The 26,916-nt window shown below is 39.4% G+C and overlaps 1 protein-coding gene across 3 annotated transcripts in view; it reads right to left on the bottom strand.

Moving 5' to 3' along the window:
• ST3GAL3 (ST3 beta-galactoside alpha-2,3-sialyltransferase 3) overlaps positions 1-26,916 on the bottom strand; it is a 183,882-nt gene that overhangs the window by 124,564 nt on the left and 32,402 nt on the right. Inside the window, exons 2-4 of one of the 3 annotated variants that reach the window (XM_082483417.1) lie at positions 21,504-21,551; positions 19,329-19,484; positions 11,123-11,165 (exon numbers count right to left, since the gene is read on the bottom strand). In XM_082483417.1, coding sequence (XP_082339543.1) covers positions 11,123-11,165; positions 19,329-19,484; positions 21,504-21,551 — 247 coding nt within the window. The remainder of the gene's footprint in view (positions 1-11,122; positions 11,166-19,328; positions 19,485-21,503; positions 21,552-26,916) is intronic. The other 2 variants (XM_082483416.1, XM_082483418.1) reach the window with 2 other exon arrangements.

Genomic DNA, 26,916 nt, shown 5'->3' with positions numbered 1-26,916 from the left:
CTACTTCACTTCAGAGAAACTCAGTGTTTAGCTACACGTGAGAGCACACTGGCACAGCAGAACACTATGGAAAAAAATCAACAGTGATTCATTACGCACTATATCTCATATCATCGGAACATCAACCAAAATTATCCTAAAGACAGTAAAACACTAACATAAGGAAGCCCTCCTTTCATATAACGTGCAGGTAATGGGTAGATTTCTTCACATCAGTATGTTATAGAAGCCAGATGTACAGATGGGATCAAAAGCTATTAAGAGGTCTAACAGCATCCCCAACTCAGGAATACCAAAGCTTCCTTTCCTCGGAAGCTGGAGAGCGACGCTGGAGCAAGGATCGCTTCTCACTGGTGTATTTTTCTCCTTCCCTAAACAATTCTTGGGAGCACTTTGAGATAAGACATTGGGGCAGGTGAATCTTTGGTCTGGCCATTTTTATTTTCCCACAAAGGAAATTTCACCCTTTCTGTTGCAGTAGCAGATCTATTGCACAGGCAACTGGCAGAGACCAAACCTTAGAGGAATAAACCCCACTTGGAAAAATCTCTCTCAGCTACTTGATAGCATATCTTTAACAAGAACACTCCACAACACCCTCCCTTTTCAGTTTCTTCAGTAACTTTGCAGGGGTAAGTGTCATAAAGGTTGCTCTTTAAACTTTTCTTTGGAAGAGCTGGACAGGCTGGGAAGGAATAACAACTCATCTTAATCAAAGAAAAAGATGACTCTGGATATGGCAAGGGCAATTTTTCTTTTTCTTCTTCTTCTTCCCTGGTTGGACTGAAACTGAGAGGAAAAAACCACTGGTCAGGGAATAAATTGCTTTAGATGGTACGTAGAGGTGACCTCACAATTGGGGAATGTAGTTTCACAGTAGTTTTAGAAAATGCTGTATATAGTCATGAGGCTCTGAATTTTTCTCACTCTTCTTTCTGAAGTAGTAGTCCAAAAAAAGCTGTCTTCACTGACCTATATTAGAGACATAGGTCATGAATTCAAACAGGCATCAGTTAATCTATTACGTACCACACTGAAGTCTTAAGAAGACAAAGGCTACATATTAGGAGGAAAACATTTCCTCTAGAAACCTTGCTCTAAATACAGAATGTAACCTTGACCTGGAGGAACCCTTGCAGATACTGTGACTATACGTGCCCTCATGAAACTAAAAAAATCCAAACTGCTTTAGGGTAAATAATTAAAAACAGCCAGAACTCTTAACAGTAAGAACAGCTGCAGAGCCACCCAGATCAAAACTCTCCGGTTTACTCCATACATTGTTCTAGTGAATGCTCTTCTGCTAAGATAACTTTTTTCCACTTCAAAGAGCAGCTGCTTGTCTGAAAAGGCCATCGAACCAACATCCAAACTGCCATATGTAACCACGATGAGTCAGAGAACAGAATAAAGTATGTCTCAAAGAACTGTGAACAGCCCAATTAATCAGACCTTCCTTCATCTTATATCACCCCTAACTTCACTGAACATCAGTCCTACATCAGAAGGAAGTTATTCGTGGCTCTCCAAAAGAGAGAGAGAAGTTGTTTTCTAAGATGTTTCATGTACAGGCTAAAGGAGAGCTCTAAGGCTGAGCGCTGAAATAGGTTTCACTTTTCAACAGGACAAATCCTATCTTCTCCTCCTTGTTAATTCATCAAAATAGCAACACCTCACAAAATCACCTGAGCCTGACAATAAAAAGAGCTTTGGATCCTGAAGAGATCACAGTCCCTGACTCAAACAGTCAAATGACGCAACCACCTTTGGGGATTTCTGCCTTCAATGATGTAAAAAAAGGTCACTAAAAGAGGATGAAAAGGAGCAGGAGGAAGACGCTCAACATTTTGCAGCTGTATAGGACACTGCTCACATTTTTCAGGTCTTCAAGCCCTTTTAAAGAGCCAGGGGGAAGATATTTCTAAGTAGGAATTGAAAGGTCTGAAATCAAACAGAAGTATCCAAACACGTTCAATATGCAAATCAAAAACATTTTGTTTGTTGGCTTTTCAGTTTATCCTTCTTTAACAAGCTGGAACAGATTGCACGGCAGACAAGGAAGAAACAGCACATACATGTTCTGTCAGTTTTCTGTCCCTCCCTTTGTGGTCCTGATTCTCATTGCCGAGAGCAGGACTGGGGCTGCAGTGAGCCTCAGGAGCAGCATTACTACCTGTTTTCATTTCTGCTGTGATCCAAGAAAGAATCACGTGGGCTTCTGTGTAATGTAAGAACACACAGTGTTTCATAGAAGTTAATTTAATTGCTTGGTTTTCTCAAAAGCAACTAGAGAAAACCTCATCTGAGCCTCACAATTCAATTTAAATCCATATCCTCAAAAACATCTTGCAGCAACAACTGCTACACGACTCCCTCCCCGACATGGCACATCTGATGCAGCTGTAAGTAACCCTCCTGCTGCAAAGTGGTCTTCATCATGTTTTGTTCATTGCAATGGGCATCACACAACACTGGCTCTCCCACCAGCCCTTGTCAGGTCTGTAGTCCTTTAGAGTACTTCTCCAGTGCAGATTTGTCAAGGATGCTAGCAGCAACATCACACTTCCTCAAGGCAAAAGCATGTTCTAAATTTATCAACCTAATCAAAACTTACCTTATCCTCCAGTCCTAGGACAACTTTAAACAGTAAACCAAAGAGATTTTTACTCAGCAAGACTTACTGTCAGGTTTCCAGTCATAAGACTGGGAACAAAACAAGTAAAATAAAATACACCCCTGAATTAAATTTAACAGGGTTCCTTCAGTCTCTCTCACCTTGAGTTCCTCTAGCCTATCATCTCTGTAGAAAGCTTAGGATAACGGTTTCACAGCATGTCACTACCTGGCAGATCACTATCCTCTCTTCTGCTAGGCAATTCTTCTCAAGCACAGCGATAAAGCTTCCCGCTTTCTTTCAGCATAAATGAAATACTGTTTTCTTACCTCATACATTATAATCACAGCTGTTGAAAGTATGTCTTGGTTTTACTGTCCTTCCCGAGCATGCAAAAAGTCTGTTTGTGTTTGTTCCACCAAACTCTTCCGTGCCTTGATGACCTACTACATATTCTTAAAATTTATGTATGGCATTCTTAGCACATCCAGACAGCAAAGCTTTGACGTCTCTGGTCCCATTACAGCAATGCAGAAGATAAATTTAGTGGCAGACTGAGTAAAGTAAGCTGTCTCTTCCCATACACCCCATTTACAAAACCTCCTCACAGCCAGCTACAGAAAAATATAAATTAGGAACTGACAACTAAGCTGTGTCTAGATACCATAGCAAGAGTGTTCTTCAGAGCGAGTGACATGATTCAGAGGCAGGCTTGATAAACAGTACAACGTTCCCTTGCTGCAATACACTTGATTTCCATTCAACCATCAGATGAAGATTCCCTAAAACATTTCCAAGGGGAAACAAAAGGGAAGTGGATTTCTCTTTGGAGGTGGAACAGTGTTGGCCTGCAAGAAGGGATCTATGTCAAGCCAGGCAGGTGCAGAAGAGTTGGTGCTTGGTGATCACACACATGCCTTTGGGATTCCCAGAGGTACCTCTTGCATCAGTTTCATGATAAGCTCGCAACTGCTTTGATTCAGGACAGGCAGCAAGAAATCACCTGTTTCCACAATGTGTGCTGGTACTTTGTTCATTATGACCAATATCAAGAATACAGTGATGAACGCTAGTGTTTTAACATAAATCCATATCAAACCCCATGATCCCACAGAACGCCTAGTCTTTGCAGTAAACTGTATAACCAATTAGAATGAGACTAGTTCCTTTAATGGTCTTAATTCAGTATTTCTAAGCTCTTTAACTGAAGCTTTTGGAATGATCAACATGTAGATAGCCCAATCCATTCAATTTTCATAAGTTATTCAGAGAGCAAGAAGGTCTTTGTAGAAGGATATTCAGTAACTAGAAACTTAAGCTTACTAGTGCAGAAGCTGGCCAAAACTGAAGTAATTTATCTCAGTTTTTAGAATGGGTTTCTGAAGGAAGAACATGAAGTGTGGCTTTTTATATGCTCTTCTCCCAAGAGGACCAAACAACATGTCGTTTATGAGCTTATAGATAATTCATGAATTGGGTTTTGCTACTAAAGTAAATTTAGCCTTCTGTGAATGCAACAACTGTAAAAATTTTTGCTCAAACAAGAGTTAATATCAACTTGTAAAGTTAACTAGTTGTAACCATATCCACTCCAGGGAAAAAAACCCAAACAATACATACATTTAATTAGGTTAATGCTACTGTGGTGAAGAACTACATGCCAGCTAAGTTTTCCACCTTACAGATATTGAGGGGAAAAAGAACTGAGTCTTTTCTGTACAGACTTCCCAGTTTTTATACAACTAGTCTGGCTGGTTAAAAGAACACAAAATGTGCAAACACAGTCCTAAGAGGAACATAGAAAGAAAGAAAAAGAAATCAATCTAACACATACCAGGCACCTTCATGGACATTCACTTGAAGAAGCAGCCCATCTAACAAAAACTGTTTCCTATTTAATATGCACACTAATTGGAACTATATGCATTACAAATTCGTGTGTGTGTGTGTGAGCGCACGCGTAAACTCATATTGGCCATTGTGTTACTGTGCTCAGAATCAAAAATCAGGTTGGAAAAGTTTATGAGTCATTCCTTTTTGTTTTTAAAATATTTGTACATCAACTTTCTGCCAAGAATATGGAGAACCCCCAGTGTTTGTAAATTTATTAATAATCTCTAGCAGCTACTTCTTCAGAAATTCTTGCAAGAATGTCGTCCAGATATACCAATTCTGAAGCACATAAACTTAGGTATCTACTGCTTGAATTTTTCTTCTTGATATTAAAGAAAGCACTTTTTTTTCTCATCCAAACAGAACAGAACTCCATGTATTTACTGCATACTTCTACCTTTTCTATAAATATATTATCACTGTTTTCCCTTATACTCTCGGTAAAAGTTTTTCCATAAACATTTCTTTCTTATGAAACTGAACTTGTTGGGGCAAACAGTATAAAACTGCTCTAAACAATGCCCAGCCATTCATATTTTTTGCTTTACATTCTTTTCCCACATGGTTTGGTTCATAATTACTTCCAGCTTCAGGAAACTGGCCCTTTTAGAAGCACCAAACAGAAGTTTTTTACTTTGCTTGCACTTAACAAATCAAGTAGTGAATCGGTTCTATCTAAATAGCCAGTAATTCTGAGTTCTACAGTCTTTATCTTCATCAACTGAGGTTGTGTCTAGCACAGGAATCCCGAAGTTAGATAACGGAGACTCACGTGAGAAATCTTTATGAGAATTCCAAAGGATCAAAACTGAAAAAAAAAAAAAACCAACCCTGAAATGAGCTAAGAAGAGCAAAACAAAAAAAAACAGGGATGGCAATTCCATCCCACTAAAACGTGGGAGGTTTGATGGATGAACAACAAACAGACCTGTAATTGAGCCGCTGTGAATAGCTAGGGTTCCTTTTTTTAAATATTTGAAGTGCTCAAACAACTAGCATAGATTGGAAGAGATTAGGTAGAAAGACATGAATTAAAAGTCAAAGAAAAATCTGAAATGAAAGAGAAGTAAATAACCAACTGTCAGGAAAATACTAATGTCATAAAGTATGCTAAGCCTTGAAATAATCTTTCAGAAAAGGCATCAGGATGCTTTTGCTTGTGATGGTCAGAATCCCTTCACTTAGCCGGTGAGGCACACTCTTATCCTGCCTAGGCAGGATCGGTGATCATTGGGACTTCGCACTTCTTTTCTTTTTGCCCCCACCCCCTCCCCCCCAGGATCTGAGGAATACAAAAAGGCAAATGGGAAGGAAAACAGGGCACAAAGAAACCCCACAGCATCAGGCATGGGGAAAGTGCAGCATTCCAACACGTTTATTGCTTATTTTTACAGTGCTTAATGGCAAAAGTAGCACACATAGACACAAACAGTTTCAAAGCAACCTCCCACCCTAGAAACAAAATGAGGGGAAGGGGCTCTGTTTCAGTTCTTCATTATTAAAGCTCTGAAGTAAAGAAATTTCAACAAACAGAAGTAACCCAATCTGTGTGTTTCCCTTGCCCAAACTCCCTCCATTTTTTACGGTCTTTTCAAAGTCTAGATCAAGTTTCATTTGAGTTTGCGGGGTGAAGGCTGTTATTTCTGGCTCTTCCCCCCTTCCCCTTCTCCTCCCCCCCCCCCCCCCCCGACCCAATTTCTTTGTCATTTCTCTTGAAAGCGAAGTCTGAAATTATCATGAACATTCAAAAAAATCTTTGCTGCACCTCCCAAATCTACTCTATAGTATTGGAAAAACATGTAAATACACAGTGTCAGAGAATGCCTAGCAAAGCACAGAGCCCATTGGAAAAAATATTCCTCCTTTTAATTAAGTATTGCCTAAAAATTCCCAAAGTACACAATATAAAATATATACCATATATTGTACAAATACAGTATATTAACTATGTTAGTACTGTGTTATTGTGGTCAACCATACTGATCTCAGTTATTTTTCTAATTGAGAGCAATTTTTTTTGCCCGTTTCTACCTTTAAAAAATTAACTTTCTTTCTCAATTTAACACATTATAATACCCATTATCTTTAAGTGAAGAATGATTCCAGTAAGCTCAAGCACATCTTCTAACAATTGCAAAACTTTGAGAGAGTGATTCTTCCCCAGTCAAAGCCAAACCCTGGGATGGTTCCTCCATCATTCATCAGCCAAGATTTAAAAATCCAGGTTTCGAGCTGACTGTGGCAGCAGGTGAAAAGATCCACCGTCACCCAAGGGAAGCTTTTCTCTGGCTGTTGTTTAGAAGCATCAAATCACCAACCCAACTGCTAAAGTACCTTTGAAAATAGCTTTTGAAGGATGAGTTTGAAACAAGGACAGAAGTAGCAGTCACTAACTTCCATCTCGCCGAGTAAATGTCATGCCAGCAGAGTAAGGAAAGCCAATATAGAAGCATGAGGGCAACAACGCAAGGGAAAAGCCCTCAAATCACATGGGTTATTACAAAAAAGGAGCTTTTCACATGCACAAGAGAAGTGAATCTACACTTGTAACATGCCAAGGCATACTCAAAGTAATCATTAAGGTGACTAAACTAAGCATTCACAGAGTAGTAAGTGACAGAATAAAGAATGACCATACAACCTTCAGCTAGGTCCACTAAATACGCATTAAGATATGGTCTATAATTAACTACATGATCATATGCTGATCCTCCTACAGAAATCTCATGTAATTCAATGCAAACACAGATTCTGCTCAGAGAATGAATCAGAATTCGTAGTGAATGAAACTCTTGTTTCTAGGACCTGGCCAACTTCAAAGAACTACTACAATATAAATATTTAATAATAATAAAAGCATGCAACCCTTTGCCAAGCATAGATGTTAGAAAGCGACTGCAAATCTTGGCATTTGGTGGCACCTAGTAATCCACTGGCTGAGTCACTAATGTGATTGATGGTGTAATGTTGTTCAGGAACCGTTGCCCCCTCCAAGAATTAAGACCTGTGAATTGTATCATATTTTTTGTATAAGTATTTTTCTCTACAGAACCAGTAAATGTTGGATTTTATTCTTAAAGGTTTTAAAACAGTATGTGGCTCTGCAGCTCGGGAAACCTCTTTACCTGGGAGAAACTGATGCAACTGGCCTGTTTCTGTACTTCGTGCATATTTTGTTTTGATATTCTAATTTTGGTAATGATGTTATGGTTGGTACAAGCATAACTAAAAGATAAACTCCTCTTGCAGCAGATCTTTTTTCACTAATCTGGTCCTGAGGAGCCTTTGGTCTTGTTTTGACTAAGGAAACAACTAATTCATAAACTATGTTGCCTACATATGTCCTCGCCTACATATGTCCTCAGCTTTCCATTCATCCTGTATTTCATTAACAATCCCCACCTGGATCCCATCATGCTTTCTAAGAGCTAAAAGACTTTCCAAAGAAGAGTTAGCCTAAGCACAGGCAGCAGAAAGGAAGCATATTCCTTCTTGATAGTCTCCTTTCTGACAATCTCAGTACAACAAGTCTTCTGGTCAGAACCGTTCATTTCCATGAAGCATCTGTACAGTATCTCTAAAACTGGCCACCCTCTTCCAGGTGAGATTCCTGGCCATACCAATCTCCCTAATACTATAGCAAGGCATGCATCAGACATACACTTCCTACAGAAAACATTTCTCAAGTACTTCCGACAGATTATCTTTCCAAAGTGAACAAATCTGGTTTCATTACCATTTCCACAAACTCAAGGAGAACCAGTGAACAGAATCATTACATTGCTGTAACCACAACAGAATGTGTTATACCTGAATAACATGCCCTGGACATCTACAGGGTAGAGGACACTGAAGTAGTAATACTTGACAAAATTAAAGACGCAAATTGACACATTACTATTTTTTCCTGTCAAACACTTTCCTCTATATAATATCATTTAAAATGTAACTCAGAGCACTCAAGTCTTAATGCAGATTTACCTTTGTAGAAAATGTTATTCCTCCAGGTCATTAGTTTAAATGACATCAACTAACAGCCAGGAATAGGTTTTGAACAAATGAAAGATTAAGGAAAAAAAAGAGAGAAAACTACTTGTTGCCCCAAGTGCTTCACATCACACAAGACTCTCACGTGCTGTCAATTAAGTGAACCCTGTAAAGTTATGATCTATGGCAAAATTCCACCAGAATGATTATATCACAACAGATGTAATTAAATTATTTCTGCCAATAAAGTCATCAGTGCAGAATATATTACTCCTTTCAGCAATTTTTTTAAAACAGAAAGTGCTTCTACAATGAGTTGCAGAAAGCATTTTTAACCACTAAATTCCACAGAATTCAATGCCAACTTAGAAAATGGTTCCCTGACCACACATGGTCACTTGTAGAACAGCAGCAAATTCCCCTAGGCTGTCACTCATTTTTCTTTCAAAATTTATTTAGTACATTTTATGGTTTTTTCAGTTTTTTTCTGGCTCCTTTGCTATTGAAAAAAAATAGTAATTCAGGCTGGAAAGGAACTCTGCCGGTCATCAGCTCTATTCTCAAAGCAGGGCCAGCTTTACTTCCACAGAAGAAACAAATAACCAAAACAAACAACAACAATGGAAAAAAAACCCAACCTAAAACCAACAAAGGAAAATTACAGTAAAAAAGAAAGTGATTTCACCTATGTACAGCACTTGCTTTCTTTGCTCCTTAACTCATAGTATTTATTTTAATCATGCTGATTTTATTACAAGCCTTTCTAGAAGCTAACTTTATGGCTTTGAAAAGCAAACATGCACATTTAGAGTGCTATATAAATATTAAGTAGTCAACAAAATCTTTCTTTAATCAAAAATAATGGAGACTTTTATCATGGAGAGGTTTTATAATAATTTTTAGGGTTTTGGAAGCCCTCCAGCAGGTAAAAACTTTACTTGGCCTCACAGTAAAGTATAAAAGGAGCAGGCTATGTCTCAGAGAGCTGTAACTGAAGTAGGCAACTCAGCAAAGAAGAATAAAAAGTATGCTTGAAGGGAAGGAAGACTCAATGGGACTTGCTAAAAGCAACAAAGAAAAGGACAGTGAACACAGAAGGAGGAATGGTTTGGGTGGGTAGTTTGGACACAGCACAGGCTGGTATCCAAAGCTGGTATGCCAAAAGTATGTGGACAGTCAATGGGAATGTTCAATAAATCGGACATTACAAAATATTCATAGTAGTCTGGAAAAAAAACAACAATCAGACTACTTAAAAACTTAAACTTTCTTCCCCTTACCAACACCAAGACGTTAATTCAAAGGTTACTTCCCCACTTCACAATTTTGGACTAATCTTTTTGCTTTGAATTCTACATATCTAAGTTGAAGATAGCATATCATCTCATCCCACAGTGCTGTAAGGGTAAATCTGCTATTGTCTCTAAATCACAAGGATGTCCCAAAACATAAAATTCAATAAAGAAAATTGGTAACTGTGCAACCAGCAAGGGTTGCAGACAGCACGCAAAAAAACCCCAGACTGCTACATTAAATGAGACCAGAAAGAAACTTTGACCAGATATTCATGCAGTAAACACCATCTTTCCTGCACACTGAATGAGATACAGAGCTTTTAGGAAAAAAAAAAAAAAAATCCATATTCCTTTTTTCTCATATGTGTTTTTCTATAGCACCTTTCAGCCAAATAAGTTACTATAGTTAAGTTTATACACCCAGTCTCTCCTACCTAGAGACTTTCACATTTCCTGCAAACAGCAGTTCCCAACATGCTTATGAGGCTTTTATTTCATTAAGGAAGCTCTCAAGCTGCTCAGCAAGACTCAACTCAAAACTCTAATGTTACACCCTGTAAGTACAACGAAACTTTCGAAACATTAAGAATGGCTTTTACATTAATATGATACATTGTACAGGGGATGCCTCTTCAAGTCATTGAAAGCCACTAGATTGTTCCAATGCCTTTTTAAGGAGTAGAGGCAGAAGGTTTTTAGAAGTCTCTTTGCTCCCAATATGAAAATTTCCACAGGGCTGTGTGTTGACCTCAGAAACAGAGTGGCTAGTGACCCCTAGTGTTAGGAAGTTCAGTCTCAATTTGACTGATTTATGGCAAAAAACCCCATGATAGAGTATCATCCTTCAGCACTTTGTTGTTCTTCTGACACAGCAAATGGTGACTGCTCCTGTTCAGGTTCTTTCCACTCCAGTTTACAAACAAAAATATTAGTAGCCATTTTTAAAGAAACAAGTGGAAAGGAAATATAAACTTCTAAGCATCCCAGTAAATTGCAGATTGACATTCCTCTTGCTTTCAAATGTTTAATGTATTTTTCCTCATTTGGAAGATTAACAGTAGGATATCTAGAGCAGACTGACATTCATGGCTTCAGGTGGACATTCATAGCCTGTTGATCAGTCATTAAGGAACTAATGACAGTGAACCACAATCCAAGCTGGCCATCAAAGCCTAGTGTAAGGAAAGAAGTCATAATTGCCAGGCTGCTGCAGGACTTGGCTGTCCCAGGCAGAAGTGTATAGTCCACTGACCCAACTGCCCAGGTGACTTAGAAGTTGCTTACAACAGAAATGTGTAACTACAGAAACAAAGAGTCCTACTGTTCTACTTACAATTTTGAGTCCAGGTTCAGGAGAAAGCCCAGTTTGTCATATTCTGGAAAACAAAAGCAAGGGACACAATATCATAAAAACTGCAAGTGTCTCCACTGCAAAAGGCACCAAAACCTTCCTTATGGAAGGGCAATTACTATTTCTAACTGAAAATAGCTGTACTGTAATTTCCAGTTGCTAGCAGCTGTCATCACAGATTATTGTTACTTCAAGGTACTCCCAAGTTAACATTTCTGAATCTCCAGGAAATACTAAAGCATGAGAACGTGTGGATAATCAATAATTTAGAAATCACTAGAATGAACCAAGATACCACTCAGAACATCTGTAACTCCTCTATAAAGCAAGCTTTGCATTCAGCATCTTTGAATACATTGTGATCTTGTAAATCAAGGACTTGATACAAAAAATAAAACTATTAGAATTCACATGAGATACACAAGAAAAACTAAAAGGTGTAGTGTCCTTCTTGCATTGTGTTAAGCTCTGGGGCCTCCTCACCCTGAGAACCATTGGGTCTCACTGCCATACAATAAAAAAGACCCAATACAAACAGAACTAAAAGATAATCCCTCCAGAGCTTATTGATCTGAAGGATCAGTAGTTTACCTAACAAGATCACAATCTTTTCATGCTATTACTTACCGACAGAACAGGAAAGCCTAGACATGTACCTGAGACAACACGATTGCACCAGATAGGTCAGTGTAAACTGCGCCATTGATTTTGATCCTTTTCAGATTTAATTTCCAAGCCAAGGGAAGAATTATGTTTGACATAACTCAGGTAACAGAAGTTGCAGAACATGTGTGTCTTAATATTGGCACATACGATCCCTTCTCTGCCAGCACCTGCGTGCCACCCACCATCCCTGTTGTACTTGATGTTAGAGGTGCACCCGTCCATCTCTCCTCCACCTTCCCCATACTGACAGTTGCGCTTCCCCCATGTGTTGCTTTCCTCCTAACTTCCAAGTTTATTCCTCCTGCAAGAATTTCCTGTCCAACCTTAACTCCCCCACATGCAGGATTGTGCATAGGAAAGTATCCATTCTGGGGAAAAAAAAATATGCCTTACATTTTTATTAACCCTTACTCCTTCCAAAGCCAACATCCATACTGAGCAAACAGCAATGGAGATTTATTATTTTTTTTAACAAACATCTACAGCCACTGACCAAACTGTCATCAGTCTTATCCCATTCAAGCTAACATTCCCTTCTTCCCTGCAGGAAATACAAGAGGAAATGCAGTAAGAGATACATCACCTCATAACTACAATGACATCCTGGGCTTTCTAACTCAGCACTTCGTGTGCTTTGCAACCAAAGCACCAGAAAACACACACATACTAAACGCTAAGTGCCACAGATGACATAACTCCATTGCAATGTTTCATAAGATTTACCTTCTGTTTGTCACATGCATTTCACCTTCCCTGGATTTCAAGTGGTTACTTTTGATGTTCACTGCTGATTACTGAGGTAAAAAGTAATCCTGTAAAATTATATATGTCAGCTATCTTGCAACAGGTACCTTCCAAAAAATGTATGAAAACAACATTTTTAGTTTCAAACTAGAAGCACAGGTGTGTTCTTGATTTTCAATAGGGTGTAAATTATCCTTTCAGGCTGTAACATCAAACCAGAAGCACCTATGCTCCCTCCTCCCGCTGGCTGGTGAAACGTGCAAACTACTGCAGGCAGAGAAATGCTGCCCTCGCCTCGGGCCATCTCACATTCACTGGGACTTCTTCAAGTCACAGAGTTACTACTGGCTTGGAAATAAACCTCTATCACATGCTGCTCCCCCAGGAAAGACACTAGGCGCCTCTAAATTACGGATTCAAAGTTAGCTTGCTTTATAGCAAAAATCGGAGTCTTGTTACAGACTTCCAGTATCATTTAGCTGTATCACTAAGAACACAGTGGCCAAAAGTCACTGCGACACACAACAGTGCAGCTCACACACTGGCTGGAAACGGTCTGGATTCACCAAAGGCAGATAAAACCCAAAATACCTGGAGAAAGCCAAACACATACAGCCCAGCTGCCGGAAAAGGCAATCTTTGTCTGGAGTTATGTATTTAACTTAAAACAGAACGCAGACCCGCTAAACCAAGGACCAGTACAAGTGAATCTAAAATACCATATAGTCAGGGTGTGATGATTACAGGAGATGGACTGAGCTGATCACACAGCTCACTGCTAGAGAAAAGGGCAATCCTGCTCCTACCCTTCCCTCCCTTGAAGATTCTGGCTCCAAGAGCCTGCCTGGGCACCCACGTAACCTCTCTGTGCCTTAACCTACAGGTTGCTTTCACCTCCCATCACCTTAGTTTAAAGCCTTATTCACCAAGTGAGCTGATACACAAAAACATTGCACAAAGCACAGAAGTGAATGAACACGAGAAATGAAGTTTCATCATGTCCCATAAGAACAAGAGGTCTTCTCAGGTCAGAAATAAAATGCATTTCTACATTTCCAGGAAGATTGGAATTGAATAAGAATCTAATAACTGACAACAATTTCATAATAAAGCACATAATTAGGATTATATGAACAGAAGTACAGCCAAGCATAGCAATTTCTATAAATGATGCAAATCCTGTGCCAAATTCTGCGCTGGCATTAGCATGGAAATTTCTCCCAAGTATCCAACAGAAATCCAGCTACCAGGCAGCAAGTGAGAAATGCATCGTCTAATGTCTGTAAACTCCATGCAGACCACCCAAAAAGCCATAAAGCACAGTGTACAGTATCTATCAAGTTTTCAAACTGCATTTTCCATCTGTAGCCAATATAGCTACATACAAGCAAATGCGCAAAATTTTCCCCTTATGCTACTAATCGGAAATCAACAATCCAGGAATTAACTTGGCTCACTGGTTTTATCCTTCCAAGCTACCCGTAAATGGTTTCACTGATGACTTGAATACTATTCCTTTAGCATCTAGCTACTTAGAAGCACAGTACAAATAACTTTGCCCAAAGAAACAGAAAATTAATTTAAACTTTTTAAAAAGATGGGCTATATGCGGCTTAGTTCTGTGTTTAAATGCTAATTGTAAGTCCAGGAGGGAAGGCAGAACAATCAATTTTAGCTATTTTATTCAAAATGTTTGTGCTTGTCAAAGAAATCAGTATGACACTCAGGAGACAGAAATTCTGTCAAGAACAGCTCAGACCACCCTGATACATTTCATCCTGTCCAGTGCAGTTTGGTCTCTGCTGAACTGAGGCTGCAACCACGCTAAGCCTTGGTCACTGTCCACATGCATGTTCTACATCTGTGGCAAAGGCCAGGTAAAATGACTTACCCTGCAATGAAAAAGGTCGAACACCTCACATTCACCTTAGACTAAGAAAACACATATGGACAGTTACAAAAGTTCAGCAGATGTAAAGCAATTCTGCTAGAACTCCAGAGACAAGAAAGAATTAATAAAAAAAAAAAGAAGTCATATGCAATGGGTCAACTGGAAAGGACAAAAGAATGGTTTTCTTCCAGGGTTAAAAAAATACCACTCAGGATTACTGAGCAACAATGAAAGCACTGGACAAACAAGGACTTAATGTTGCATCCTTTAATTAGGATTTTCAACTTTAACCTCTTCAGTGATAGAACTTACTGATGAAAGCATTCTTTTCTGAGGCTATTTAAATAACTGAAAAAAAATAAGAAGAATGTAGAGCCAAGTTCAAAAGGGGTAGAGCTGAGGCCACCTGGGCTCAGTAGCCCTGTCCCTGCATAGACTGCATGCCCACCTCCTAAAGTCTATGTTCCAGTTCCTTCCGTATCCCCATTTACTCTTTTGCATACAAGTTTAACAGCCTTTTTCTCAAGGTTATCCAAGTAACAGCAGGGAGAACCCCAGATGTACTGGCAAGATAAGACCCAGTCCTTAGTGCCTTTCCTTGCTCTGTAAAAAAAAGCAGAAGGAGCAGAACTGACATCTGTAAAGATAACTGCTTCACCTCTGCAGCCCAGTGCTAGAAGCATGCCTCGCCAATCTGCGTCTGCACAGAACTATCTGTCCATTTGACATTCAACCATGAGTGTGGAAAAAAAAAAAAAAAAAAAAAAAAAGATTCTTCAAGAACTTCTAATGTAGCCTCATTTAGGCTCCCTTTTTTCTGGAGAGCAAAAGAACTTCCTTGACAATATTATTCCTTCTACCTGGAGCGCCTGGTCTAGAAAACTAGAACCAAAGCAAGAAGTACAGAGAACATTTTGATAACTGCTGGTACAATATTTGCTTGAGAGGTGGGTTGTGGGGTTTGGTTTTATTTTTTCTATTTTATTCTCTGAAAAGAGTGAATAACTTAAATTTTTAAGAAAACATCATAAACTTGAAACGTGCTCATCCTTCCCTTCTCCCTAGAATATTTCTTAATCAATACTTCTAAATACTTAAAGGCAGGGTGCCAGGTAGATGGAAACATTGTTTTTTCAGTGGTGCCCAGTGACAGAACAAGAGGTAACAGGCACAAACTTGAACATAGGAAGTTCCATCTAAACATAGGAGGAACTTCTTTACTTTGAGGGTGGCAGAGCACTGGCACAGGCTGCCCAGAGAGGTGGTGGAGTCTCCCACCCTGGAGACATTCAAAACCCACCTGGACGCTGTCCTGTGCAACTGCTGTAGGTGACCCTGCTCTGGTGGGGGGATTGGACTAGATGATCTCCAGAGGTCCCTTCCAACCCTGACCATTCTGTGATTCTGTGATTTCAGCCAAAATGGCTGGGTGATATTCTAAGCAGCAAAAAAAATGAGAACCTTAGACCAATCCCCAACATCGGCAGCAAAACTTGGAATTTCACTTCTAAAAATGTTCAGGCTGTACAAACTAACCTAAAGACACCAATCCTGCTGCACCTAGTTCAATGTTCATTTTCCCGATACTGCACCTGATGAAAATAGCCATATTTGATGGAAATAGATACACCAAGCACTATCAGCACAACAGAAATACAAACCTGTGAGTTTAAAGCAGGGAAGGGGGAAATCTGCCTCCAGTCACAACCCCCTCTGTGCCCTGATGACACCTAAAATCATGAGGATATTACTTATTGTTTCAGATTTATCAGCAAAGAAAGTAACTTCCAGCCCTTTAACTTCAAGGTGGGTTCCTTCCCCCCGCCCCCTGTAATTCCTGATTGGGGCCCCCAAAGACATCTGGCCCAGCTTTACAGCCTGAGGAAAGCAATACACCAGAGGGGTCTCCTTCATTAGACACTGCAACTACATTATTCATCCTCCAAGCACAGAAAGAACAAATAAGCAATCACTTGCTGATAGCGCTGTATGGGTCATCCATCAGGAAGGTCTTTTGCCTGCTTGTCTTACCTCCAAAATAGGTATAAGTAAAACAAAACAAGCGGTCACTCTAGCATATTACATTTCAAAAGGTTCTGGTTACATTAATGTGGTAGACTATATAACTCCTTAGAATTTTTTTTCGAATAAAACTATAGCAACCTCCAACAGTAGAAAAGCAACTGATTGCTTTAAGCTAAATTTATGAAAGACTCCAATAGGAAGATGAAAAATTTCCTCCTATGAACTGCATATGCCCTTTTTCTTTTCCCAGGGAGGCATCTGTTCAAAGCCAGACTGCAACCTTTGCTATATAAACCGTTGTTTCATTTACTACCATGTATCCACTTGGCTAATGTATTTAACACTGCCCTACTGAACCTTCTGACATGTTCTTTATTTTAGAAATTGTATCGTATTTCCTAATAAAAGTCAAGAACAATATTAACAAAACAGTAATCTATATTGGCTTTTAGTGACTTACAAGATGTACTGACTTGATGCAGAGGGATGCCACGTGATAAAGAAAAATCCCATTAAAATACTTTTATTTTGAGGTATTCTGTAAGCCACTTCTTGGCATTTGCACCTCAACTCATTCACAGCTGTATTTTCAATTGGAGGAATAGAGCGTTAATAAGAAGACAGATGATGATACTGAACATGCTGGCAAAGTCACATAAGGACTATGCAACCGATACATGACAGTAATTGGCAAAGATTCAAGCAGCTCCCACAGTCTACAGCTCAAAGAAATAAAGAATGAAGTAGAACTTCATTAATCAAAAATGAAAAGGGAAAAGCATTTTTGCAGAATAAAGCCACTAAAGCCAGCAGAAAAAAAAATAATATATAGTCTTTTCTACTTCACAGGAATGCAGGAAACTGCAGCATAATAAGTTCACCTCTCCTTTCCCATCACTACCACATAGCATTAAGACAGTCAGAAATGCAGTTTGGGGAAAAAAAATATCACAAAAAACCCAACTCACTAGAACCACATCAGCTCCAAACGTAAATTCAAATTGTTTACATCAAACCAAGAACATCTACCAGAGCTTCACAAATTCTATTAATTAACATAATATCTAAACTAATAACCACTAACCTAGAAATCTGGGAAAGATCAGAGTTTGTACTTGTAGCCACCTATACTACCAGATTTTAATTGACAAAGCCAAAGAACAGCAAGTGATCTTCTGCAAGTCACCAATGTTTTTCTCTCCTGCTAGGAATCTGTTACTATGCTACCAATTTGATACCTGATGATTTCAGTTGTATTCCTAATTCCTGGCCTCCATCCTCTCTCCATCCAAAACATAGGAAAGTAGGCACCAAATTCACTCTGGAGTTGTATTCTCTTCCTTCACAAAATGGTTATCTGAACACCTTCAGCAGCTGAAGGAAACAGAGAAAGTTTCCTTCATAGTTCCCACAGCTTATCCCAAAAATGGTTAAAGACTTTAGCATAAGGAATTACTAACAGCAAACTCCTAAATAGGCACGGATTTAAACTCTCAGATGATTACTCCACTATCATTGTGAACTCAGCATCTGGAAGCACTGTCTTCCACGGAGGCTTTCACAAGCAGATGAGCAGCAGCAGATATGCTACTCTAAACCAAATTTTAAAAGCCCCATTTTCTTTGCATAAGTCAAGCCAAACTTTTGATAAGGGTTAAGAATTAAATTCAAAAGAAAAAAAAAAAAGCAACAACAACAAAGTTAAAATAGTCAAACAATTTGAGCAAGACCCAGATAACACATGGTTGCTTGAGAAGTTTGAACTACTGCATTTTAAGCCTGCAGTGAGAACTGCTATACAACCAGTGGCCAGTACTGCAATCAAATACGTCTAACAACAGTGTAAGCCTACAGCCATAAGGTATTTAGAACCTCAATACTTCCAGCAAGCACATCAGCAGATGGGAAAGTTGCACATTCAATGCACTCCTGCCCTAATGAGGCTCAGAGAAGAAAAATGTAACTTGCTCTCAGACACAGGAGGTAGAAGTCGTCTTGAACAAAAATAGCAGGGGTATAAATCTGACTTTCAAGGTCCCGTGTTTGATTTGCTAGCAACGAAGTAAAACAAAGCAACTAGAGAGGGAAGAAAAAAATACAAGAGTACTAGCTGTCTATGGCAAGCAAATGAAATCTAGGTCTCTTCAAACACCCTATGTCCTGCTTAATGTTTCCCAAGTTCAGAGCATGACACTTTCCTTTCTGAAATGGTTTCAGCTGAAACACTGGCCTAGACATCCCATTAAGCATTTATCTTTGCTTCTCAAAACTTTATCTTTCAAGGGAAGGGGCAGTCGTGAAGAGAATCACAAAAACATCTGGACTCATGAAGGCTATACCACAGCACGAACGTCAGACAGTTCAGTCTCACTCCAAGCATATTTGATTCTCATGTCCTCTAGGCTAATAATCGTCCTCAAAGCAGTACTTTAAGGCTCCACAGCCAGATAATCTTCTGAACACTGAGTTCAGAACGTTTATCCAGAATAACCTAGACAGCGTCATTAATCTGAAATGCATAAAGACAGATTTCCAACCTCCCTGAACTAAGATTTGCATGTGGAAAAAAGAGTTAAGGGGAAAATCAAGATAAGGACAAACAATTCAAATAAAATACAGAAGCTGCAACAAAACATTGCCCTTAACATGGCGCGATTAACAATTACAAAAGAACAATTCTTAGAAGCTGTTTAATATGCAAGTATAAGTCAATGAGTACTGGTTTTAAGCAGCATGAAATCTTAAAAGGGAGATTTATTCACAGCTGTTTAATTCTGACTAATACAGAAAAAAAGGTATATGTATTTTTATGTTTTCAAGTATGTAACTTTAGTCCCTTCTTACCCCAACCTGAAACATCACCTACTAGGAATGGCTGGGCCTGGAGCTGCCATTGTTTCTTTGGGTTCTTTCTGGGCTCTGTCTTTTCCTGGGTCTGCAGCAAGGTGAGATGGGATGGACAGCGGAAGCACAATAGCCACAGTTTTTCTCTCTCTCCTTCCTGTTCAACAAGGAAAGCTATCCCTCAGTTGGACAGACATCACACATCTTGACATCTTATTACACATATCAGTTCAGAGCAAGTGAAAGGTTGCAGTACAGTGAATGCAAAGTACTAAATATGAAAGCAATAAACACACAGCTCTCTTGGACATTTCTGAGCCTCCCTTCTCAAATACATCAGTTTTCTTCATATTTCTTCAATGAAGAAATTCAATCTTGTCGCAGCGGAAGAGTTTACAAAAGATCAAATTTTACTGTCTTACTCCTAACCAATCCAAGCTTGAGTTGCGATATACAAGCAGAACAAAGACCACTGCTTTTAAAACAGACCCAGTCAGTCCGTTGGCTTTCATTAGCTTGTCTCCCACCCTCCATATTAACAGAACTCCAAAACATGGAGCAGTTGAGCTATTTTTCATAACTAAGTTTACCACCCTTTTGGTAGTATCATAACCCAACATTTGTGATTAACTCCATAGATACCCTGCACTGGAAGCTATCCACAGGGTTAACAGTGTTCACATCAGTTAGAAGCCAAAATAGTATTAGGAAAAAAAAATCTGTAGTAGGTAATATTTGAAAATTTTACTCTGGGACAAATTCTGGTCTTCTTAGCTGTACCAACATCAATCCAGCATAACTCCAGTGTAAGTATGCCGAGTCAGACACTCTCAGCTGTGATCAAAGTACTTCCCTGAATTTTACTCACAGATTTTGTATCTCAAACCTATGCAACTTCACCCCTACTTTTGCAGACTAAGAAACCGTACAGAAGGAGGCACGCAACAACACACTTCAGTTATGACTGGTATTAATTAGCAGAAGGGAGTTAATAGAGGGTCTCTTTCCCCCATAAACACAACAACATATCCACTCTGCACTCAGCACCCTAGAGATACTCTCGCATCAGACCATGCACCCACAACAGATCCATTTCCAGATACAAGTTTTAGAGAAGATGCAGGGAGAGCAGAAAGCATTTGGGATGCTGTAAACAAAGCAAGTTACTACCACTAGCTTGGGGGTTAGTAAATCAGAAATCTGGGTTCAAGCTTTGCTGTTAGTGTCAGGCAGCAGGCTCTCTTTCAAACTGTGCAGGGAGAAGACAGGTGCTATGTTGGAAGGCAGCATGTTCCCCCTATCAACCTAAGAGGAAAGTAAGCAAGATAAAATACAAAACCTTCATTTGGATTATTTTTTCTTTTCTACAAGACAGTAAATACCCCCATCTTTTAAATGTTAAGGGGTTTTAAGTTATAAGAGTAATTCTTAGCTTTTCCCTTGGACTTCATATATCATTATATATACACTGTAAACTGAATTGCATCAAGTATCACGCTTGCTATGGTGTGCCTTGGCTACAGCTCACATATTACACATAGCCAAATGGATAGTTACTGGTTTCATGAAGTCCCCCCAATGCAAAAGAATTTTTGATTTCTGGTTCAGTTTAATTGAAGGTCATGCTCAGGTTCCAAAGGAAATTAGATTGGGCAGGATTTGCTCAGGGGTTATATAATGCTGGTCAATCTCCACCCCCCCCAACCCCCACCCCCCACCCCCACCCCCCCAAAAAAACCAACTTTCCAGCCCTATTTGTTTAGCTATGACTCTTTTGCCTTCTCCTTCCTGGAATCGTTCCTGATGTCTTTCCCCAAATAACTCAACTGTTTGTTTAGCTGAGAAACTCTCCTAGTAGCATGGAACAGTTTTTCTTCAGCTGGTGGGTGACATCATCTTAATGCCTTTCACATGAGAAAAGAAGCACAAACCACATCACTAACGCATCTAATGTGTCCAGGTCTTCTGCATCGCTGGGTAAGGAAGGGGATCCCACAGGTTAATCCTCATGTTGCACTAAGACCCTTAATACTTCCACTACACTTACAAAAGGACCTATTTACCCACTTTGGCTAGATGGTTGATTCCCACAAAAGTCTGACTCGGTGACCTGCCTCCCAACATGGCTACCATGTCCAATTAAGAAGAAGCCTTGTCATGAGGTGGGAGATAGAGAAGAACGCAATGTTGTACCTGAGCCTATTGTATGTCCAACGGAGTCAAAGGAAAGAACCACTGAATCTGTAACACAAGAGTACAAGTTCATTTTCCCCTTTTTCTTCACACCATTTCTTGCTGTAACATTTTCTTGTTATTTTGCTTAAATAGCTCCTTATGCTCCCTTCCACCAGGAAGCAGAACAACTTCTTCACCAGCCAGACAAAACAACAGGCATCTAGCAAAAGGCAGAACACCGGAGTATGCAACAAATCATGATGTCATTACCCAAAGTAGCTACAATTTATTGAAAATAATTTGATTTTATGCCTAATAAGCTTGATCAACTGTACCAAAGCTGAATCATAATAGGCTTTTGACTGCCAGACTGGAGAGTTTTTTCTTATTAAATGTATTATCAATATTTTGTCCCCACTTAGGGGACTCACCTGTTATGACTAGCTCTTCCCTGACACTGTTTGCTAAGCCAAGTATTTTATGGTCCTTGCAGTTCTCACCATGTTTTTCACATCTTTACTCACACTAGTAGCTCCCCAGCTGAACACATTTCAATATATCAGTTTCCTTCACCGTTGTACTATATACAGCATGTGTGCCAAGTATCAAGAAAATGTAACCTCTGCCATCTGGGGATAACAACAGCACTTTTATCCATGACCACAATGACAACTCTTGCTCACCAGTTAATGCCCAATACTTTTAGTCACTGTTTCATATGATGAGGCACACTTTGCTTCAATTGTGATTTACAGTTCCTAGTTTATGTACATGCAACTTGACATTTGGCCATGTAGAAACACTTATTGCCTGCTTGCACTTAGCTCACCCCTTTATTAGTAATTAATTTTCCTTATATACCACTCTTCCAGCCTAGAACCTGTTTGCAAAATTCATTAGTAATAATTTGATGTTTTGTTTAAAGTGGAGCCGCAATACGATACCGTGCTCAATGATGCTTTTTTTTTTCCCCAGCTGTATTCTTGAGACAAACCAACACTCATTTTAGTAGTAAGCTTCCTGGTTTGCCATCCATTTTGATGCCAATCCCAACTGAAGGAGAAAGTCTACTGAATTCTACTCCACCACCAGTGGAGCATAATCAGGCCCTGAACTTAAAGACAACTTGTCAATGGGTAAAACACAGCAAAGAATAACCACCATGATAGGATTAATAATTTTATGGAATGAGAAGCTTTAAACTGACACAGCAATAGCAGAAATGCCTCTCATCTTCAGCTAAACGAACGGATTGAATCCCTTGAAGTTTCTCTTTGCAACTCAGATGTGATCAACTGATCACTCATCTACTGCAGCACCAGAGCACCTGCCTCAGCGCAAGCCCTCAGTGCAAGGCAAAAAGCCCAAGCACAGTCACATTTAGGGTGCTGAAAAGAGGTTAAGCTCCCGCTGCACCACCTTACATTTGGGCAGGCTACAATCGCAGACATGGACAGTTACCACTTTTCAGCTGACAATAACCTGACATAGGACTGAGCTCTTGGCTCTTCTATACTGTACATCATCCTCGTACTTATTTTCCAAATCTCACAAATTCAATAAGAAAGTGCTAATTTTCAAAATAAACTAGTAAAACTGTTCATGTAACTGGATTTAAAACAACTTTTTAAAAGCAGGTCTGTGCTGTCCCATATCCAGCACTATGGTAGCAACATTAAAAAAAAAAAAAGATAGATATTACTAGTCTCAAAACTTATTCCAATAAAAATAAAAATCCATCTGGACTTAACAACTGTATTTCCTCTTTTGGGAATAAAATTTAGACATCTTTATATTATTCTAAATAGCAAGGGGTTTAATTCATTTTAACTGCGTTAAATTCATCTGCCATCAATTAATTCTGAAGTATCTCTGTGGGGTTCTACTTTTAAAAAACTTGATTTTTATCAACATAAACTATTGCTTTGTAGTTAATGCCCAATTTAAATGTTCATTTTCCTCCAATATATTCTGCATTCAAACATTACAGATAAGTCCTAATATTTTATCTAAGAATGGCTGAAAAGCATTGCAAGCACCAAATTAATACCATTATTGCAGCCCACAAAAATAGTGTAATGTTTCATTCCCTTAACTGAGAACATTATCTTCCTCCTATAAACAAAAAGAATTACAAGCAGAGTAAGTATGTGAGCTCCCTTTTCCAATACAGTCCTCCACGTTACTATTAGTTTCACAGTTTCAACAACCAAACTCACCGTGAATAACCTGCATTACAGTCAATTCCCCCCCTTCCCTCTGCAAGTAATTTCACAAAGCACAGATCTTTATTAAAATACTGTGTTACATTCTGGCATTAACACTTCAAAAGGGAAGAAGCTGTGAACTTGAAAAAGACTGAGAAGACACTCATGTCACCCTTCTTCCACCCAGACAGCTATTGGCACTCAGCCAAATTCAGAGCTACAGGTTATTTTTTTCAGAAGATGAAAGATGGTAGATTTGGATTAGATATCAGGAAGAAATTTTTCACTATAAGGGCGGTGAGGCACTGGAACGGGTTGTCCAGGGAATTTGTGGATGCCCCATCCCTGGAAGTGTTCAAGGCCCACTTGGAAGGGGCTTTGAGTAACCTGGTCTAGTGGGAGATGTCCCTGCTCATGGTACAGTGGTTGGAACTAGATCTTTACGGTCCCTTCCAACCTAAACCATTCTATGATTCTATGATGGAAATAAGCGTTTCTTTGAGGCAAGACAGATTTATTTGCAAATACACAGAGTCCTGCTTCCAAGAACAGCTTCTTTGCTTCTAGCTTCAAATCTCTTTCAGATATCACTAAGTTCACAGTCCTCCCAGCTTTCTACAGTTTTTTCCAAAGTGGCTGCTTAGTCTGTGCCCAGTGCCTTCCCCCAAGGCCCTGAGTCTGTTCTATCTTTCAAAGGCAAATAAAACTTAATAAGACACAATGTAAAACATACCCACTTACACGTGCCCTTGCTTTGAGTGCCAAGAAGTGTTTATGTCTGAAGGAGCAGTCCCTAACCTTTCAGCTACCTACTTCCATAAAGCAGTTTAAGTGTGTTTTTTCTGCCTTCTTAACTGTAGTGCAGCCTTTTTGCCCAAATCATGCAATCTGACACTCAATAACTTGCCAAGACACACAGCTTAAGGCTGCATACATCACAATGCCAGCCTTTCACATCTGTTTTCATGTTAACTACAATCATTTTTTCAGTGGCTACAGCAGTTTAAAAAAAAAAGAAAAAAAAGGAAAAAAAACCCAAACAAGACACAGCAAAATACAAATGCAATTCTGTATTGGAACCAATACGTCAGGAGCAGCAAAGAGAGCAGAAACACTCACTTATTTAGAAGGCACTCAGTGCTAGGAGTAACAAGGTCTAAGACCTCACCAGCCAGACTGCAAAGTTGCTTTGGGTCACTTTGTGTCAACTTTGGGTCAAAGTTGCATTGGGACCTGTGCTCTGGGTCACCTTCCCCTCCCACCCACTATCCAACTACAGCATGAAAAATTGGACCAACACATAAATCTGCTCCGTCATCCCCCAGCAAAGTGTTGTGTACCTGAACGTGCTCCACAGAGGAGTGCCACATGAAACCCATAGTGGTGAGATCTCCTGGAAGAGGGAACACACACGAGGATCCTGTTTGGTTCAAGAACCAGGAGCTCTAAGACAGACTGTGCAGACAGATTCAATGCTGCTCTGGGAACAAATTTAAACTCTGTTCCAACAATACTCCATACTGGATGTAGCGCTGAACTTGCCTTTGAAGGAACACAACTGGATTTGCACAGTTTTGTGATGAAGTAAAAAAAAAAAAAAAAAAAAAAATCCTGCAAATCTGAGGTGGCTACATCTGTTGCTGCACTCGCACCACAGTCCAGATAAGCCATCCAGGAATGAGGTGTGTGGCTGTATTTCAAGGCAAGGAATGCACTTCAAGTGTCACTGATCCCTTATCTCTTCACATGCACACCCCCCTTTCCACTCCAGTGTTCCCCACCTTAGGTCTCCTGCAAATCTTCCTGTTTGTTTTGTTAACTGTGAGCTGTCTCAGGGCCTGAGTAACTCTGCACTACACTCCCCTGTCCCCAACAAAGGTAAATTAAATTACTCATCTTGCTGCTTATATTTCACACCTTAGGTCTAGGCATTTCTAGACATCAGATAACTATTTAACTGCTATTCTTACAGACTGCTGTATCTTTTCGACTACTCTAGTCTCTGAACAGAAAAATAAATGAAGATTTGGATTTTCATAAAGGACCGATGATCCTGACCAACAAACTGTAGATTTGTAGGAGACAGAGAAACAAGGCCATGTTGGAAAACATCTTAAGTTTCATACTCTAAGAAAGAGTTATGGACACCATAGGACAAACATTTAATATCATGCCTGGGTACGGCACTCTTGAGATGTGTGGAAATCACTCTTAAAGCTCAATTGTGTCAAGTTCCTGAAATCATGTAAGAGCAAATACATGGACCAACCTCCAATGCAAATACTGTCTTTGCTTTGATTTCATCATTGATGAAAGTGCAATATACAAACTGAAAACAAGCAGTGGCAACACAGAATGAGAACAGTAAATATATTCCACATTTAATCAAGAACTGTATATAACCTGTATGTTTACCTAAGTGCTGTTTCAGAACTTCAGTTAAGACTTTTACAGTAAGCCCCTCTAAGAAGCCACTAACTTTTTTTTTTTTTTGCTTTTTATAGATTATCCCTGCAAGGATTTGTAGGTATTCATCTCATCCTATTGGAAACCAGAGAAGCTGAACCAGTAACTTCTCCTATCCTTATCCTTTTTCTTTTTTTTTTTCTTTTAAAACGAAACCAGACTTTAGCAATAAACCAACTTCCCCAGGAAAAAAAAAAAAGAAAATCAGTAAAAAAAATTATTGCGTGCTGCTTTGGAAGTGGTCCTGAGAAACCACAAACCATCAGTCCCACAGGAGATATAAGAGTTTAATAATAAAGGCTTAACACAGCCTCAATACCACATTTCATTACAGCAATACGCTCCGCAGACCAAGCCAAACAGGCAATACAATAATACATCACAACATAAGGCTGTAATTTGGCACATCCTCATACAGAGACTCAAGCTCTGAGGTCTGCATGGCTTTCTTGTATGCATGATCACTGTTAAGTTTCTCATTCCATATCCCTGCTCTCCAGATACTCCGATGGACTCCTACAGAACTGCAAACCATATTTAATAACATTTAATGTAATTTCTACCTCTGAACCTTCATCAGAGACCAGATATCCTGCAGAGCTCCATCAGCTGGACTGAGGACGGCAATTGCAGTAACAACATTAAAGAATAAAATTTTGATTCAGAGTCAGAATGAAGAAAAAGACTTTAGGTGCTGCTTTTCTACCACAGAATTGGAAGACCATCCACAACAAAAAGGGTCTGTCATTCAGCTGTCT

The sequence above is a fragment of the Vanellus vanellus genome (assembly GCF_965231255.1).
Source record: "Vanellus vanellus genome assembly, chromosome: 5".
Lineage (NCBI taxonomy): Eukaryota > Metazoa > Chordata > Aves > Charadriiformes > Charadriidae > Vanellus > Vanellus vanellus.
This window is presented reverse-complemented; position numbering and strand designations above follow the sequence as displayed.